Source organism: Pholcus phalangioides, unplaced genomic scaffold, assembly GCF_987345545.1.
Source record: "Pholcus phalangioides strain wild (caught in Gottingen) unplaced genomic scaffold, Ppha-v1.0 ptg000022l_1, whole genome shotgun sequence".
Lineage (NCBI taxonomy): Eukaryota > Metazoa > Arthropoda > Arachnida > Araneae > Pholcidae > Pholcus > Pholcus phalangioides.
This window is the reverse complement of record NW_028301615.1, coordinates 9,953,765-9,972,561: the sequence shown is the minus strand read 5'-3', so window position 1 is coordinate 9,972,561 and position 18,797 is coordinate 9,953,765. Positions and strand designations below refer to the sequence as shown.

At 35.5% G+C, this 18,797-nt stretch overlaps 1 protein-coding gene across 3 annotated transcripts in view; it reads right to left on the bottom strand.

Moving 5' to 3' along the window:
• LOC149069445 (uncharacterized) overlaps positions 1-18,797 on the bottom strand; it is a 57,958-nt gene that overhangs the window by 8,921 nt on the left and 30,240 nt on the right. For all 3 annotated transcript variants that reach the window (XM_089249893.1, XM_089249895.1, XM_089249894.1), the window contains exon 5: positions 10,157-10,212. In XM_089249893.1, the coding sequence (XP_089106019.1) occupies positions 10,157-10,212 (56 nt within the window). The remainder of the gene's footprint in view (positions 1-10,156; positions 10,213-18,797) is intronic.

Here is an 18,797-nt window from a genome sequence, read left to right as displayed (position 1 = left end):
CGGCAGCATACCCCTCCATGTGTTTGGCAGAGGGTCTGTGACTGCTAGGAGGTATAGAGAGGAGATCTTAGAGCCCTATGTTTGACTTTTCAGGGACACAGTTTGCCCTCGATTCACATTCATGGATGACAACGCTCGTCCACATCGGGCTCACCTGGTCAATGACTACCTGGAAAGTGAGGATATTCGGCATATTGATTAACCAGCCAGATCTCCTGACCTAAACCCTATAGAACATGTCTGGAATGCCCTTGGGAGAGCAATTGTATCTTGCCATCCCCCTCCAAGAATCATCCCGGAACTGAAAACTGCATTGCTGCAGGAGTGGGACCGATTGCCACAGGAACTCCTCAACTGTCTCGTGTCCAGTATGCCGTTGCACTGTGCGATCTGTCTGACAGTGAGAGGGGAACATACCTCATATTACTCATTTTTGGTTCGATCTCGCAGCGTGGATTTCAGACATTCCTGCAATGATGAGCTTTACTGACAATCATGCGTGCATACTATGACTTTTGTATGGTACATCTGTGTGTTATATATAACTGTGTATTCATACCAAATTTCATTAAAATCTGTCTACTAGTTTTTTAGTAATTCGACATAGTGTTCTCTTAATTTTACAAACGAGTGTATAAGTGTAACACGTGTGTGTTATATATAACTGTGTATTCGTACCAAATTTCATTAAAATCTGTCTACTAGTTTTTTAGTAATTCGACATAGTGTTAATTCTCTTAATTTTACAAACGAGTGTATAAGGAATTGAAGAATATCATATTCCAGTTTTTTCTCAGCTTTTATGCAAATTGTATATTTTAAGAAAATGTACATACATATTGTCCAAACAATTCTGTAGACAGCAGAAAATTATTTTGCAATCATATTACGTATTTATTCTTTTTATAACATAGTTACTTTAAACACTACATGCAATTAATGTATGTTTCCAATGGGAATTTCAAAAATTGAAGAGCAATATTTGAGGTTTTTGACATGAAAGTAAACAGTTAAACCGTCAAAAACCTGCCAACCCTGGTGGATGCTTTTATTATGATGTGTTTTCAACTTGCATGATGTTGCTTAATAATTTAAACATTTTCATTTATTCAAGGTGCCATTATTTGATCCCTTTCTTTTGTTTGTTTCTTTGTTTTTGTGCTTTTTTCTCCGTCAAGTCTATTAGTGCAACCAGCCTTTTGTGCATGTAAATAAATACATTCTTTTACAGATTTAATGAGTTTCAATAAAAAATGAGCATTTTCCCGCATATACAGTCGAGTCCATGGCCCCCCACATCTTGTAGCGGGACCCTAGGCTGGGATCTTTAGAGGGCCCCCTCGGTCAGACTTTTAACTGGCCCTTTCTGTAGTTAATTTATAGCGTAAAAAAATAAAAAAACGATGATAACCATCCCGGGCCCTGTCAGCCCCCCCCCCCTATGTGGGGGCCATGGTAGAGTCCTATTTTAACGAATACCGTTATAGCAAAAAAATTTTAATTTAGCGAACACTTCTCAAATCCCCCAGATAAGTTTACATAGGAACAATGCAAAAACCTGAAATTCCTTTACAACAAAATTTTATTACAACGAAGTGATTTTTCCGTTCTCTAGAGTCCGTTTTAACGGGATTTGACCCTACTTTCTCAATTTTTCATATTAAAAAAAATTTTCACGTCCAACAGTATTTATTTGGTACAACATATACTAATATTTACATCTATATTAAATCAGCCATTTTTAGGGCACAGAATTCAATGCTGTTTTTTTTTTTTTTTTATCAGGGCAATCCCTAGTGCCTCATTATAATGAATTACAAATACTTATTGCAATTATATCTAAGTTTAGCTCCCTATATTTTTCTGCAATTTTTTTCCATGCACAAAATCTAGAAATATCTTTCTGCACCGTATCTAAAGATTAGGTTCAAGTCTATATTTACCAGATCTATATTTCTTTTAATTAACCACTGTACAGCATTTCAATAACATGTATATACCATATTCGTTATTTTTACTTCAATATCATTGAAGTTGAATAAAGGAAAAATGAAATTTAAATTTCGTTATTTTATTCAATGTTTTTAAAAAAAAATCAAGTGATTTAAATAGTGATTTTAATCAAGATTTAAATCAAGCTAATTTAAATTTTGACGTACCCTGACAAAAAATACAAAAATGGGAAAAAAAGTTTCAAGAGATAAGGTATGGAAATACCCTGTGACAATTTCATACAGAAGCTTAATATTTGCAACATGTTCCATCACCTTTGGTAGTTCATTTTCTACTCAAACAATTATTTTTGATACTCTGAACAATTGTTTTTTTGTGCAACTAGTTGCTGGTTACAGATCATCTGCTGCCAAAAAGATGAGAGTGAAAGATGTGGAAATTTTTCTAAACAATGGTAATGTTTTGCTAATTTTTTCTCTAAGCAATTTGAAATGTGTTTTCAAAATTCACATTTTTTTCTCTCAAGTATGGTTGAAATGATTTTTTATAACAGAATCAGGGGTGGGAAGACATGAAGTTCATTTTGGAGCAATTTTTGGAGCAGCAAAATACAGGATTTGGAGCATTTTTCGGAACTAAAAATTACTTTTAGAACAAGGATGTATAAATTAGAGCAACAATATTTGGGATTGATAACAAAAATGGAAATAAAAAACCACAAAAATTTATTTAAAAAAGCAGCCATATTTCCTTGAACTTTTCACACCCTTGTATTTATATTTAAGATGGCACACTTTTTGCTTGCTGATGGCATTATTTGTTGTCTAGAACAGCAGAAGTTTAAATAAGCTGAAAATTTTCTATACTAAGTTTTCAATTTTCTTCTTTAAATTAGCAATTTATTCAATAGAAAAATCTTAATTTTTGGTATTTTTATAATTTTGTGTACAGTAGTAGTTAGTGCCACCAATCTTCCAAATCACAATGCATGGATACGTAACTAGATACAGAAAAATCTCCCATTTGAACAAAGTTTGAGATTGGGAGGTGGCCATTATTGGAAGAGATGGTTTTTTTTCCAGAAATAAAACTAACTAAAATTTGAGATGCATGTACATAGAATGTGAAATGACAATCCATTCAAAAACTGATTACGATAGTTATATAGTTAATTATATTAAAATATATGATTATATTAAAACAACCCCAAATAGTTCTTTGTTCATATTGGACTTTCAACTACACCAGTGTTTCCCATAGTGGGCAATATCGTCCCTTTGGGGGCAGATGAAATGATCCAAGGGGCGGTAGAAGCTATGGGGTTCAGTATAGGATTCTATGGGTTGGCTTGAGTTGGGGGGGGGGGGTGATAAGAACAAAAAAAAATTTGAAGAGACACGATGGAGCAAAAAGTTTGGGAAACTATGAACTAGACTTTTCCAGGGCATTCTCGAGTCCAATCCAGCGCAGAGCAATCATGCGCTGGTTTTGAGTGATTCCTACAAACTAATTGAAAAATGAGCCTTAAATTTCATCTGGTGTAGCTGCCGATGCTTCCGCTGAATGGGACATTGGACACTATATCGATTCATCATTAAATGATTTTTCATGTGAAAAATTACTGCTAAATTGTTGGAATCCTCCTGAAAATTACTCATTTCCACCACAACACAGGTTGGCAAAAGAAAATTAAAGTTTCAATCTCTTGGCTCAAACAATTCAAGTGGTTAGCTTATTCGAAACATCTTCAAGGAGCATTTTGTAAACTGTGTGTTGTATTTTCCCATGAAAATTATGGCAAGGGAGGGCATCAGCGACTTGATGCCATGGTTAAAAAGCCTTATTCGAGGTGGAAGGACGCTCAAGAGGATTTTCTAAATCATACCAAAACTCGCTACCACCAAGCATCTAGCGAATATGCAGACAACTTTTTAAGAGTCGCTGAAGGCCAACAAGACAATGTCACAAATCAACTCAGCATTAAAAGAAGCAAACAGAACTTAAATATAACAGAAACAGTGAAATCTATCATCAAAACCGTGATCTCATGCGGTCGTCAAAAAATTGCCCTCTGAGGAAAATGTGACTCTGGAAACGTTACACATGAAACAGATGTGAATGATGGAAATTTTCTATCCCTTTTGTGTTTCCGTGTGGATGCTGGTGATATTGTTTTAATGAAACATCTGGAACATGGGCAAAGGAATTCCCAGTATATCAGTCCCATGATCCAGAACGAGATAATAGAGCTCTGTGCCAAATTCCTTCAAGAAGAGATAGTACGGAAAATAAATTTGTCACAGTATTTTTCGGTTTTGTGTGATGAAACCACTGACATTTCTGGAACAGAACAACTGAGTCTATGTGCGCGACATTTTGCTAAAGAGGAAAAAAAATATGAGAAGACTTTCTCCTTTTTGCACCTGCCACGTTACGGGCCATGGTTATTCACGTTTGATTCTACAGAATCTGCAATGTCTAGGCATAAACTGTGATTATCTGGTTGGACAAGGGTACGATGGTGCTGCAGCTATGAGCGGTTATTTACATGGAGCCCAAGCTTTCATTAAAAAAGAATATCCCCTAGCATTGTACGTGCATTGTGGAGTACATTGCCTGAATCTAGTGTAAAGCAATTCCTGTACGATTCCAGCGATACGAAATTGCATAGGCACTGTGCAATCAGTTGGAACATATTTTTCAATCTTCTCCAAAAAACAACGAAGTTTTAAGGAGGAACATTAAGGAACTAATTCCTGTTTCGAAACAAAAAACCTTGATATCGATAAGTGAAACTCGTTGAATTTGTAAACATGACGCTTTATTACGATTCCGGGAGATGTATGTTGCAATTGTTCTCTCACTACAAAGTTTGCAAGAATTGAAAAACCGTGAATCCACCCAAAATGCCCATCAATTATTATGCACTGTCACCAATGGTCAGTTCGTGATTGCTCTTTGCATACTTGATCTCATCTTCTCCTGAACCCTGCCTCTGTCTAAAACTTTGCAGGCTTTGAACTGTGATTTGGTATCAGCATTGGAGCATGTCGATCTGATTTTGACCACACTGAACCAACTAAGAGATATCGTGGCAGAAAAGTTCAGTGCAGTTTTCAACAAAGCTTTGAAACTTATCTCTGAGGTGGACGAAGAAATCAATGTGCCCAGAATAACATCAAGGATGACCCAGAGGGGAAATGTTGCGAGCAGTATTCCGGAAGAATACTTACGAATAAACTTGTTCCTACCTTTTGTCGACCATGCACAAATGCAGATAACTGATCGAGTCAATACTCACAAATCATTGGTAGTTGCAATGCAAATATTTCTCCCTCGTCACATCAATTCAAATTGTGGGAAACAACTCACTGCATGCAAAGAATTTTATGATAGTGTCCTTCCAGAAATTAGAACACTCGATGCCGAGTATTCTGTATGGCGGAATAAATAGATTAAAACTGACAAAAATTTCAGACCGGGAAATGCAATGGAAGCCCTTTTACAATGCAACGCAAATCTTTATCCTAATATCCATACGTTGCTGCAAATTCTTTCTGTACTGCCGATTTCTACAGCTACTCCAGAGAGGACATTTTCTGCTCTTAGATGACAAAAAACCTATTTGAGAAATACAACTGGTGAAAATAGAATTACCGGCTTAGCCCTTTTAGCCATACATCGTGACATTGATTTGAACCAAGAAGAAATCCTTGACAGATTCATCAAAAGCTCAAGACGCGCAAATTTCTGAGGTAAGAAATTACTGAACTTCTTGATTTTTTTAAATAAGATTTGTCACCATGAGCTTCGTTTCTGTCAGCTTGATAAAACGTAATTTTTCTTCCAATACCTGAATTACGATAGGTTATTTCACAAAAAATTGTAAACAAATATACAGTATATAACCCGTATATACTTATAACTTGTTGACAGATAACAATGCTCAAGGTTATGTATTTTAAGTTAAGAAAAAATTAATGTATGTCATTACTACAATACGGTTCGCATAATTGATCGTAGCTTGGAAGAAATTTTCTAGAGAAAAAAAAAAAGATTTTCGTAATAATCAGGGAAATACTCAGCGATCGACTTCTAGAGAGGGCACAAAAATTTTCTAATGGAGAAATTTTGAGTATTACAAACGTTCAAAAAGCATTTACAGAAGTTCTTTAATCCTTTAGGCAGCACAGCAGAAATCATTAAACCCCATTCAAAATGCCATCTTTTTTAATGAAATAAGCTTTCTGCTGATTTTCAGCAGGTGCTAACTAATGGGTATAGGGAAAAGTGTTCCACTGAGAAATCTACGTTACAAAATATCTGGGCTTGCCAATGCTAAAATAAGAAGCTTTTAGGAATGCAAGATATCACGTCAATGCCTCTTAAAGGGTTAAAATAGCATGCAAAACGAACATATTTTCTTCAGATATTTTATTTTTTTACAGATATTGAATTTTTTTAAATTTTTGGAGGGGGGCATGGGACCCCGGCGTACGTCTATGGTAAAATGGATATCGTCATGGAGGGGAGATTTACAGAAATGTGTGTTTTAAAAAAAATGCCCCCCCCCCCAAAATTTATTTCTGGCTACGCCCTTGAGTCTGGAGATTGCCCCACCCCCCATGGCAATATTTTTCTTTTTCTTTTCAAAGGAATAGAAATTTAAAAACCACAGAGTCATATTTAGCCAACCACCACTGGGAAGTGTACAAGGTGTCAAGCTGCACCTTAAAAAGTCCTGGAAAGGCTGCAGATTTTCACCCGCTCTCAATATTTTGATATATCCTACATTTCCTTCTGTTAGAATTATATTACAGAATCATTACATTGTAAATAGTTAGAACTTTAAAGATAATTTTTTTTTCACACTTTTTGACAGTAATTTTCTTCATTCCCCCCATACTTGGTGCCATTCATACAGTAGTGCCTGTCCTGTGCGGAGTATAGCCCTTGAGCCGCCCCTGTTGAGAAGGAGTGAATGAGTTGTGAAATCATAAAAACTTAAATGTTCTTCTGTAAATTAACTCTTTAACGCCCAGATAGAAAACCTGGGAGGGTCGTGAAAATACCAAGTTTTTTGTGTTCCAAGTGGACTCGTCCAAATTTCGGCCACTTTTCCTCTCCCCACCCTTTGCATTGACGTTCACCCCTTCATTTCAATGGATTTTCGGGAGATAATTTATCTCTATATATATATATATATATATATACTGAAAACACCCCTTTCCTCACAGTATTATCTCTTTGTAAAATGCATTGAGTACCCTTACTTCATTCTCAAGGAGCATTCTAGTACATCAGCTTTTAAAATCCCATTGATAGGGCATTGCAGTTGTCTTTCCCGTTCCCGCCTCTGACAAGAGCTTCCATCTTCTTCACCGTTGGTGACAAAAGCCCACCAAAACATACCCATACCCCCGAGCTGGGCCGACTTGAGGCGGTTATGGGCATTAACCTACTCGGCCGACTTCGGGCGATCTGGGCATTACAGAGTTAAGCAATGTTTATGTGTTCAAGGGTACTACCACTTATGTTCCAAATCAGAAGTGAGAAACTGATAATAGATGAATATAAACAATTGTTTGTTTTTTTTCAATTTTATGGGTATGAATTCTGCTGGCTTCTTGTTATACTCAGAAAGAAATTGTGCAAAATGGGAAAATTTTTTGGAAGAATAAACATGATCAAGGAAACATTTATTTTCTGGATATTATGCTGAGGTGAACTCAGAAAGAAAAATCATCTCGTCTCCTCCAGGACACGAACCCAGGATCTCTTGCATACCAGGCAAGAATGCTACTGTCTACCCTGAACACGATGTTTGGCGATTTAGCACTTATTATTTAGCGACATTGACAACTCAACACTCATTATTCAGAGATATAGACAATTCAACCCTCATCATTCGATGACATTGGCGATTTACCATTTGTTATTTGGCAAAGTTGACGAATTAGCACTCATGATTGGGCAAACTAGCTCTTTTATTCGCAGAATGAAATTTTTTTTCACAAAACATCAGGATTTCATGGAATGACGATCAACCAGTCATTTCTGCTGCTTGCAGTGGTAACTTTTTCTTCTCTTTTTTGTTTAATTAGCTATTTGGCTCTTGAAATATGAAAATATGAAAATACACTATAGGAGCAAGATGGTGCAGGATGTTAATTTTAGGAAATTGTGTGGCAATATGTGCAGAGTTCCCACCCCTGCAGAATTAGAGATACAGTTAAACATATTGAATTTTATAATATTTTGTACCTTTATTAGAGGTAGGAGGTAATTTTTTAAAAGTCTATCAGTTGTGCCACTTACACATTTATAAGATTTTTTTCCCCACACAGCCTCTTATTATGAAGTACCTCATAAACGGGTTTCCACTGCATCTCTATCATAGTTCGTAAAACACAATGAATCCTAAATTGCGGAGAAGAAACTAGATTCAAATCGACCAATTTAATAGATTCTTGGAGTTCAGACATTTAAGAAGTTTCCGGAATTTGTGATTCAAATTTCCCGTCATGCCAGAAAACCAAACATGTTTTGTCACTTCGACTGTTACATGTCTATACACTATTGAATCTTCAAATTTGCTTCAAACAAGGTAGTAGTATAAAGCAAGGGATACCTATGAATAAAATGTACACTAATGTCATAAGCTATCTGTCTGTGGAACAAAAATTCTAGTCTGATTACCTTGTTTATGAGACTTGCCTTCCATAAATAAAAAATATCCATAATGAATAACAATGTAATAACTAGAGCCAAGAAGTTTAGGCACCAGATATGATTGAAATAGACAGGCAAGAAGGCACTAAAATGCCTAAAATAGGCCTTAAAAAAGCATTTATAATTTATGGAAGAAAGAAAAAAATAACTAAAACTCAGGTATTAAGGGTCTCAAAACTAGATTAAAAATTGGTTGCATTTAATCCTTCTACTGCTTTAATTATGGTTTTATAGTAACTGCATTATTATAAGAGTTAAACTGATTTCAAGCCCAAAATAAAATGCTAGTAGACCCTCAGACATAGGTGAATTCCAGGGCTAGCATTACCAGACATGAAGCCCATAGAGAAAATGATCTGTGGGACTCATTCAAGTGGCAAATAATTCGTGTTTATTTGTTGTATTACTTGGAACAATCATTATCATCCCTATAGTTGAAATATAGTTACCTCTTGTTCTGTTGTGGTAAAAAAATTTAACTTTTTTTATATCACCACATATGCGAGACTACTCCAAGCACGTGGCCATGTGTGGCCATGTGTGGCCACATCTATCGCACACCCCTGAGGACAACTCTGGTCAATTTAATTGAATACTAAATATGTATGTAAAATAAATAGCCATGGTTGTTTGCAGTGCATCTATGGTGTAAAAAAACAAAATCAGAACAACATGGGGCCCCCAGAGCCCTGTCGGCTCCTACCCTACTTGTGTGAGCCATGACGTCAACTGATGACTTCTTGAGACAGTGATTGGTCAGCAATACATATACAATGCAGTCCAATGTCTGAGCGAGACATGTTATGGAAAGCTTGTGGAGAAGCAAAAATTTCTAATTTTCCTCTGCTTTTCTAATATGGGCTGCATTCATCTGAAACAAAATCATTCACGTCTAACACCATCCAGTCAAAACAAAGTCAATGCATGGTAACATCTGTCTCTCCGATCACTTATTCACATATAAATGGGACTGGAAGGTGAAGGGGGGAGCATTCTGATGGTAATTAGTTACCGAGAGAGAGAGAAAATTTTAAAAAGAGTAATTCTTTTCTTCTCAATGCTCAAAATATCTAAATTTTAGATTATGGCCTGTGAAGTTGAGTAGTAAACGTAAAAATTTGTTAAAATAGGCATTTATGGCAGTAAAATTTCAAAAAAGGTTGACAATAGATAAAAAAAAGACATTTGTAACATTTTGCCTAAACTTCCGGGCTCTAGTAAATATAAAACAGAGAAAAATCCATAATTATAATGACACACCATCATATACTCATCTGACAGCAAAAAGTATAATAAAAATCTTGTTTATAAACAATTAAGTAAAAAAAGAACTGAAGCTTTCATATAATCACATCAAAATTAAAATAAATTAATGTTCAATAAACGTTGCTTTACTATGCAAGATATTTTGTGAAACTATTACTGCACTTTTTTGAATGAAATGAGAGGGTAAGAAGATAGAATCATGTACCTTATGTTTTGCCACAAAAGAAGAAAAACTCAGCTTTTCATCAATTGTAAATTCATCTAAATGAAAAAAAAAAACCTTTGTTTAATATAAATTTAATTTGTACATTATCATAGACACAGTAAAAATTCAAGGACATTTATGTGCAATTTTCTGTTTTTTTAATGTTTTGCAGAGAGGTGTTTAAACTACTTACAGAAAGCATCTAGAGTTATACATTTCTTTTTTCCATTACAATACATACATTAATGAGAAAATTAGTTATATTCAGTAGAGGAAATTTAAATATTTTAACAACCAATTTGCAGCTGACAAAACTAATATTTATACATGTATAATTATTGGGTGGTTGTCGGAATGTTGGAATGCTCTCCTTCCCAATGCTCTCTCCTTTATGGGGATATGCAATGTGTTGTGTTCTCAATTAAACTTTACTTTCCAGATTAAATGCTTTAAGGGCAGGGGAAACAACACATAAAAGGGAGGTTTAATCAATACCTTTTTAAAGGTAGGTGGTACATACCATTAAAATAATAAAGGTAACGTGATCAAATGTTCCAGATTAACAAATTGAAAACTTGAGAAGCGCTTGAGGCCAAAACCTAATTGATGCCCATAAATCAAACAACAAACATAATGCATATTCTGAGGGATTTGTCAAAAATAACAGGCACTACTATTCAGTCACACATGAAATAAATACAAAATTATAATTATTATTTTAAGCTGCGCAACTTATTATGAACAGTTCATGACTCGCTGAGAATATGGAAGGAGCATCATCCTGTTAGGGTGGGCCAACGATCACAAGAACTGAAATGTTCTGTGGAGGATACAAGTGTCTGCTTGGCTATTCACATTGTTGACAGGTAATCACAAAGGGAAGATGGATAGAAAACTATGAGCAGGAACGTCTCGCACTATTGAGGGCTTATGCGATTACGAGTCTGAGAAATAGGCCGGCTTTGTTCAGGCGAGAACAGGAAAATATTCAAAGGAAAAAAAACTTACATGATGTCACGATGACTGCTTAGAATGGTGTTTTCCAAAGTGGGCAATATCTGTGGGTCATGGAATGATCCAAGGGGCAGTAGAAGCTTTGGGTTTAATATAGGATCCTATGGGTTGGTTCTCAGTTTGGGGATAAGAAAATATTTTTGAAGGGGACAATGGAACAAAAAGTTTAGGAAACTTACGCTAAGTACTACACAATGAGCACATCTACTCGTTTTTTTGAGCTAGAAATAACACTCTTGATACACTTTTGAAAATTCACTGCTACTAAACCATACATGCACTTTGTTCACATTCTTCACAGAACTTATATAAATATAACGCCACAACAGGCAAAATACTCAACGAGGTAACTGAGAAAAATATACCCATAATAACTTCTAATAAATTGGTACATGTTGGAATGTGCGTGTACATGTTGTGAACCTAACTTGAAGTTTGTTACTGTGTAATGTGTGTTATCATCACATCATCAGTTATGTTGCTACCATCAATTTTTCTAACTATGAGTGAAATATAATGATTGAATAATTGTACTGTTGTAGGCCTGTTGCTCTCTGTAGTGAGACTTTGTTAAGGGCAGATCGGCTTGCATTCGCACCTCAAAATTGGGAATGGGAAATTAGTGTAAAACTTTTTATGAACAAATTAACTGCAAATACGGTGTGGAGAATATGAGGTTTCACTCGAACACAAGGCAGTAGTCAGTAGTATAGTCATAGCTGCACCACACGAATTCAATCACTAGACTTTACCATAAAACTTCTTGAATAATTAATATAAGGAACAAACTTTGAACAAAAAATCATAATTCAGCTATTAACCGGTCCCAAAGAGAGCTACTTTTCTGTGCAACTACATTTTAAAAGAGAAAAGATATCATTGATCATTTTTGTCGCACCACGGTCATTTTCTGCACACGAGGGCTAATTAGACCGGGACCTACAATTTACTGCCGATTCCGAACGGCAGGCTTGTTTTTTATACTCATCGAGAGATTGGTACGCTAACCCCTCGATGGGGGACTCCCTGCGGTAGCAATTTTTTGCTGCGGTGAAGTCGCCGTTTTTTATTGTACCCGTGTCAGGAAAGTTTTCTGACAAGGACGAACCGGGTATCGAACTCGCGACACCTTTAAACATCCTTTGGCACTTTAGGCGTGCATCTTATCGACCTGGGCTACCGCGCCCCGAGAAAAGATATTATTAGAAAGTACAAACTAGCCTATGTGCCAAGGAATATGCTTGTACAAGGTTAAGGTATGAGCCATTGATATGGAAATAAGAAGAGAGAAAAAAAGAACATATTAAGATGGTGTTTATTATTATTATACAGCATGCATAGAAATAGTATTTTGAAAATTAAAGAAAATTCTATTAACCCTTTGAAGGGCGGTGGGAACCCCTTTATCCCACCTTTTTCAAAAATTCATAACTCCACGAAAAATAGGAATTTTTTGGTGCAAATCGAATTAAAATGTAGTTTATAATTCCAAAAGTTATCAGAAGATGGCTCCAGTTGTCCACAATCTTTTTTTCATATTACTAATGGTAGTTCTTTTTCATCAAATATTTTTGCTGACACTATAAAAAAAGTGATTGCAGATTTTTACCAAATTTTGCATCACCAACTGGGTGAAATGATACAAATTCAATGTATAGTATTATGAATTTTGTCTTGGAAGTAATTTTTGAATCCTCAAGATTTTTTTCAGAACGTATTTGCTGAAGAAAAAGGGTGGGATACATGCAGTCCCACCGCGCGTCTACAACATCCCCCCTACACAGGGCAGCACCAATTTCAACAGAAATCATTAAACCCCATTCAAAATGCCATCTTTTTTAATGAAATAAGCTTTCTGCTGATTTTCAGCAGGTGCTAACTAATGGGTATAGGGAAAAGTGTTCCACTGAGAAATCTACGTTACAAAATATCTGGGCTTGCCAATACTAAAATAAGAAGCTTTTAGGAACGCAAGATATCACGTCAATGCCTCTTAAAGGGTTAAAATAGCATGCAAAACGAAGATATTTTCTTCAGATATTTTATTTTTTTACAGATATTGAATTTTTTTAAATTTTTGGAGGCGGGCATGGGCCCCCGGCGTACGTCTATGGTAAAATGGATATCGTCATGGAGAGGAGATTTACAGAAATGTGTTTTTTAAAAAAAATGCCCCCCCCCCCCCCCAAAATTTATTTCTCGCTACGCCCTCGAGTCTGGAGATTGCCCCACCCCCCATGGCAATATTTTTCTTTTTCTTTTCAAAGGAATAGAAATTTAAAAACCACAATCATATTTAGCCAACCACCACTGGGAAGTGTACAAGGTGTCAAGCTGCACCTTAAAACGTCCTGGAAAGGCTACAGATTTTCACCTGCTCTCAATATTTTGATATATCCTACATTTTCTTCTGTTAGAATTATATTACAGAATCATTACATTGTAAATAGTTAGAACTTTAAAGATAATTTTTTTTCACACTTTTTGATAGTCATTTTCTTCATTCCCCCCATACTTGGTGCCATTCATACCATAGTGCCTGTCCTGTGCGGAGTATAGCCCTTGAGCCGCCCCTGTTGAGAAGGAGTGATTGAGTATGGTTGTGAAACCATAAAAACTTAAATGTTCTTCTGTAAATTAAGCAATGTTTATGTGTCAAGGGTACTACCACTTATGTTCCAAATCAGAAGTGAGAAACTGATAATAGATGAATATAAACAATTGTTTGTTTTTTTTCAATTTTATGGGTATGAATTCTGCTGGCTTCTTGTTATACTCAGAAAGAAATTGTGCAAAATGGGAAAATTTTCTGGAAGAATTTTTTGCAACACAATGTGTTTTGTAACATGATACTGTTGCGTCTGGGAAATTTTTTTTTTATTTGTGTGTCTTCTTTAGTACAGAGAATGGTCCCCTCTATAAAGTAGAAGAAAATTCAAAATGCTGCTGCTGAAGCTCTTGCTTTGATTGGAGAAATACCACCGGATCCAGAATCCTCAATTGAACTTGATGAAGAAGTGCAAGAATGGGAAGAATTTCGCGTATCGGAGATGAAGAATTGATTATCGTAGAAGAATCTATTGTTGATGAAACATCGACTCCAGGACCATCAACAATAGATATAATAACTTGAGTAAAACCCCACGACACAACACTGTTCCAGAATTCGGAGAAAGGACTGGGCCAAGTGATGAGATTTTGGACCTGGAAGAACAATCTCAATAATTCAGTCACTCGCACTTGATCCCATGCAATTAGTTCCGAACAGTGCTTAGCAGAAAAGTTTATTTTCGGAACATGGAATATACAGATTTCTGCTTCTGATAATCCTTCATTTCTAATTTTCAGAATTCTTTTGATTCCCAGTTCTTTGTAAATGAGGTTCTCATCTGAGAGTAATGAGAGCAATAAATTCTCTGGATAGGTGTATAAAGTGTTCCTTTGAATAACTGGGTCAATGATGCATAATATTTTGTCAGGTAAAAACCTGGATAACTCCACTAAATTGAACAAATGTTTTGCTCCATCAGCACACAATGACTTTATCTTAATGTTGAACCACATTGGTGCAACTTTCGTCATGTACTCAGTTAAAATGCTGAGATTTTCATTGGGCTTTCCTGTTACAGAGTATAACTTTAAAATAGCGTTAGCCACTTAGCATTTGAAAATTTACCTGGATTACAGTGTGATAACAAAAAGCAGGTAAATCACTCATTTCCAGGGTTGGTAAAAAAACTGGGGTTTTTTTTGGTTTAAACCAGGTTTTTCGGTATAAACCGGTATTTTTGGAATGTTTGTTTTTTTGTATTAACATTGAAAACAATAAAGTTTCTGAAAAATCATTCAAACTTCTAATAATTTATTAAAATAAAATAATTATTAATGTAATTAACACTGTTCACATATTAATAATAAATATTTCTTACATTTTAACAAAAACCAACTTTTGCAATTTAATTATTTTTTGCTTAACTCAATGGATTACTGCGTTTGAAAATTCTTTTATTGTTATTATTAATCATATAGGCCCTAATATATATATATACTAGCTATAATACTCGGCGCTGCCCGGGTTTTCTTTAATGAGGCTTTTGGATTATGCGATATCTCCCTCTTTCTTTGAGGGACATGCAAACCATGTCTAAGTTGACCAATATGGCGACTTCCTGCGTGACTTCATGAAATAAACAAATCTAGATTTAAAGAAACATAGAAACAAATATTTTTTTTCTTATAATCCCCTTAAAAAAGGGTACTAGGTATTTCGATCCCCCTAACGAACTTCAAGATAACTATTTCTGCCTGTTTCTGCTTCCAAAAATGCTTAATTAAAGCTGTGGAATTTCTTCAATGTACTTTACGAACCCATAATTGATTTTAAAACAACCTAAACTACAGTCAAATCCTTTTATAACGAACGCCAAGAGACTGATAATCAATCAATTCAATCGCTATTACAAAATTTCATTATAAAGGAATTCCAGGTTTAAACATTGTTCCTATGTAAGCTTACCTGTGGGATTAGAAAAGTGTTCGTTAAAACGAGATTTTCACTACATCAGTATTCGTTAAAACGGGATTCGACTGTATATCAATTTATGCAGTTGAATATCAAAAGACAATACTAACTTAATTTCCATGCTTAATAAGATATAAATAAAAAGTGGAAATTAATGTTATTGCCTGGATATCCAACTTAAAAGTATAGGTCCGGATAATTACTTCATATTTAATCTCCAGGACTTCGTATATCTCTAAGTATATCTCTGAGTGGCGAGACTCCCCGTTAAAAAGTCTCGCCACAGAGAGCAACAGTCCTACAACGGTAAATCATTCAACCATAACACTTCACTCATAGTTAGAAAAACTGGGGGCAGATGACAGCACTACACATAGCAAGCATTACACCGAAACAAACTTTACGTCAGGTTGCACTACACGTACATTCCCGCATGTACCGATTCGTTGGGGGGTTCCGCAGGGGGGGGGCGTGCATGTGTGGTGTAGCAGTAGCAGGTAGGGACTCCAAAAAAAAAAAAAATGGCTCTGGGATCCATGATGTCTTAAGTCAGCCACCTCGTTGGGCAATTTGCCTGTTGTGGCGTTGTATTTGTATTTGTATTGTATAAGTGAACTCAATATTTCAAAAATTGAGAATTCAATAAATTTTTTTAAATTATTGATGTGACAGAAAACACCACCAAATTTTCGCATTTCTACAGTAAAATCAGCGATTTTAACGCTGATTTCTATGAGGATCACCCTTTTCCTGACCCTCAAAGCGATTCTGATGATGATTATGGCACCTATTCAAAACGCCTCATTACTGGGAGTATTGAAAATGTGGCCAACCATTATAAAGGCATAAACTATTATACATATACTAACAGGATTAGAGAAGTGACAAACCATTGCAAAGGCATAAAACTAGTCTGAAACGCATTGCTAGGGAACCACGGTAACCAAAGTAAACATTCCGAAAGTGATTGTTGAGGTCCAAAAACCATTGTTGCCCGACAATTTTTAACCCATTTGGTGCACTTTCTCTGCACTGACGAAATTTCAAAGTAGCCTATCGTTCAAGTCGGGTTTCGTTTGGTATATATGCAAAGTTTGGCGGCGATCGATCTAAAACTGTAGATTTGTAAAGAGAACATACACACACACAGAGAAAATCAATTTTATATATAGATAAAGGGTTTTCTTCAGTTACTTTTAGTATACTTAATTAGGAAACTATTTTGCAAAAACTAATAAAAATTAGGTGAATATAATGTATTTAAGCATAAATAATCCAAATTAATTAGCAATTATTTACCATATACAGGGTGATTATAACTAAACTTCTGATTTCAAAACACTGTAAAAAAAGAACGATTGTCAGAATGACATGAATATTCCTGAAAAAATGCAATTTTATTTGGAGAAAAATACTTAAAAATGTAAAATTAATGATATCATCCAACATGTGGGAAATTTGCTCGCAGAATGGAAACGATAGCCAGTCATGGCAAAATGATAACTTAATTATAGCATTGCACGATTTCATAATTCATGGAAACATCACAAAAAACGAAGTAATTGAACAAATAACTATAACTTACTTAAGAAATGTTAAATATGTTGTCCATCGTGTTCTGGCTACGAGGTTGAAAACACAAAAATTCTTGTTCAACAACAGATCGTAGTATGCCATGGTCATGATGTGGATGCGCTTGCAATTCACCAGAGTTTGAAATCCGACACCTGACACCTGCACATAACATTTTGGGGTACTCCCAAAGCTAAAAATTACAAGGGTTAAGGTCAGGTGTCATGTCATCCTGTTATTGTCAAAATGGTTCTTCAGCAGCTGCTTTGCTGGTATTGCAATGTGCATCTTGATAGAAGTTGTACTATCATCCACACACTGATGATGTTGAAGTGCCCAAATGATATGGTTACACAAAATGATATTATCCTGCTGGCCAAGTACAGCATCATCTACTTGCACTTTTTTCTTTTCTTTTGCCAAAGAAATTTTCATTGCTTCAGGAGTACCCATACAAATTTTCAAGTCATTCTGACCAGTAGTTTTAATTGTGTAGTTTTGGAATCAAAACTTTAATTACAATCTCCCTGCGTATAGCTAGTTATTTTTCATAAAGCTATTACTACTATACAGTAGAACCTTGATTAACTGGACTTAATGGTGAAAGTATAAAAAATAAGTTATATTGAATATTAAGACTGGGTGATATACAGTACGAGATGTGGTACTTATGGGAAAGAAAATGAAAATGTGTGTGGGGTAATGTAACTACTAGTCTGTCTACCCTGGTCTTTGTCTTTTAGGGACAGCTGGTGTCTTTATTGGATTATAAGACCACTTGTGCCCCTAGCATGATGGTGTCACTACTGTTGCTGCTTCTTTGTGAAGGAAAAAAAAAACCCTGTGAGATAATGCACCACTATATTTAGATGTGTAATGCAATCCAAATTCATGAATTTGTTAAAAATAAAGCATCAGAATATAGCCAACGGTTAAAAAATGCAGTAAGAATGAGAAATTCTGGCTTCTGTACATCACTGTAAATAACTAAGATACTTTATATGAAAAAAATATATACATTTCAGGCCACTTTTGAGACTTTTTGGAAAAAGAACCACTTATACCATCAGAATGTGCCCAAGAATATAAAATGTGGTAAGAATGAAAAATTTTGACTAATAATGAACCATTATATATATATATTTTTTTCAGAGTATGCCATGGTCATTATGCGGATGCGCTTGCAATTAAGTTTTATTAAACCAAACGCGCCCCCACATTAATATTCCTGAGGAACTTCTAACATATCGGGGATGTGCTGGAGATTGCAATTCACCAAAGTTTGCAATCTGACCACAGTGAGGTACCCCCCACAGCCAGAAGTTGCAAAGGTTAAGGTGCATCCTGTCAAAATGGGTCTTCAGCAGCTGCTTTGCTGGTATTGCAATGAGCATCTTGATAGAAGTTCTATCGATACACTGATGCTGTGGAAGTGCCGAAATGATGTGGTTGCACAAAATAGATTATACTGCTGGCCAAGTACAGCATCATCTACTTGCACTTTTTTTCCTTTTGCAAAAGAAACTTCCATTG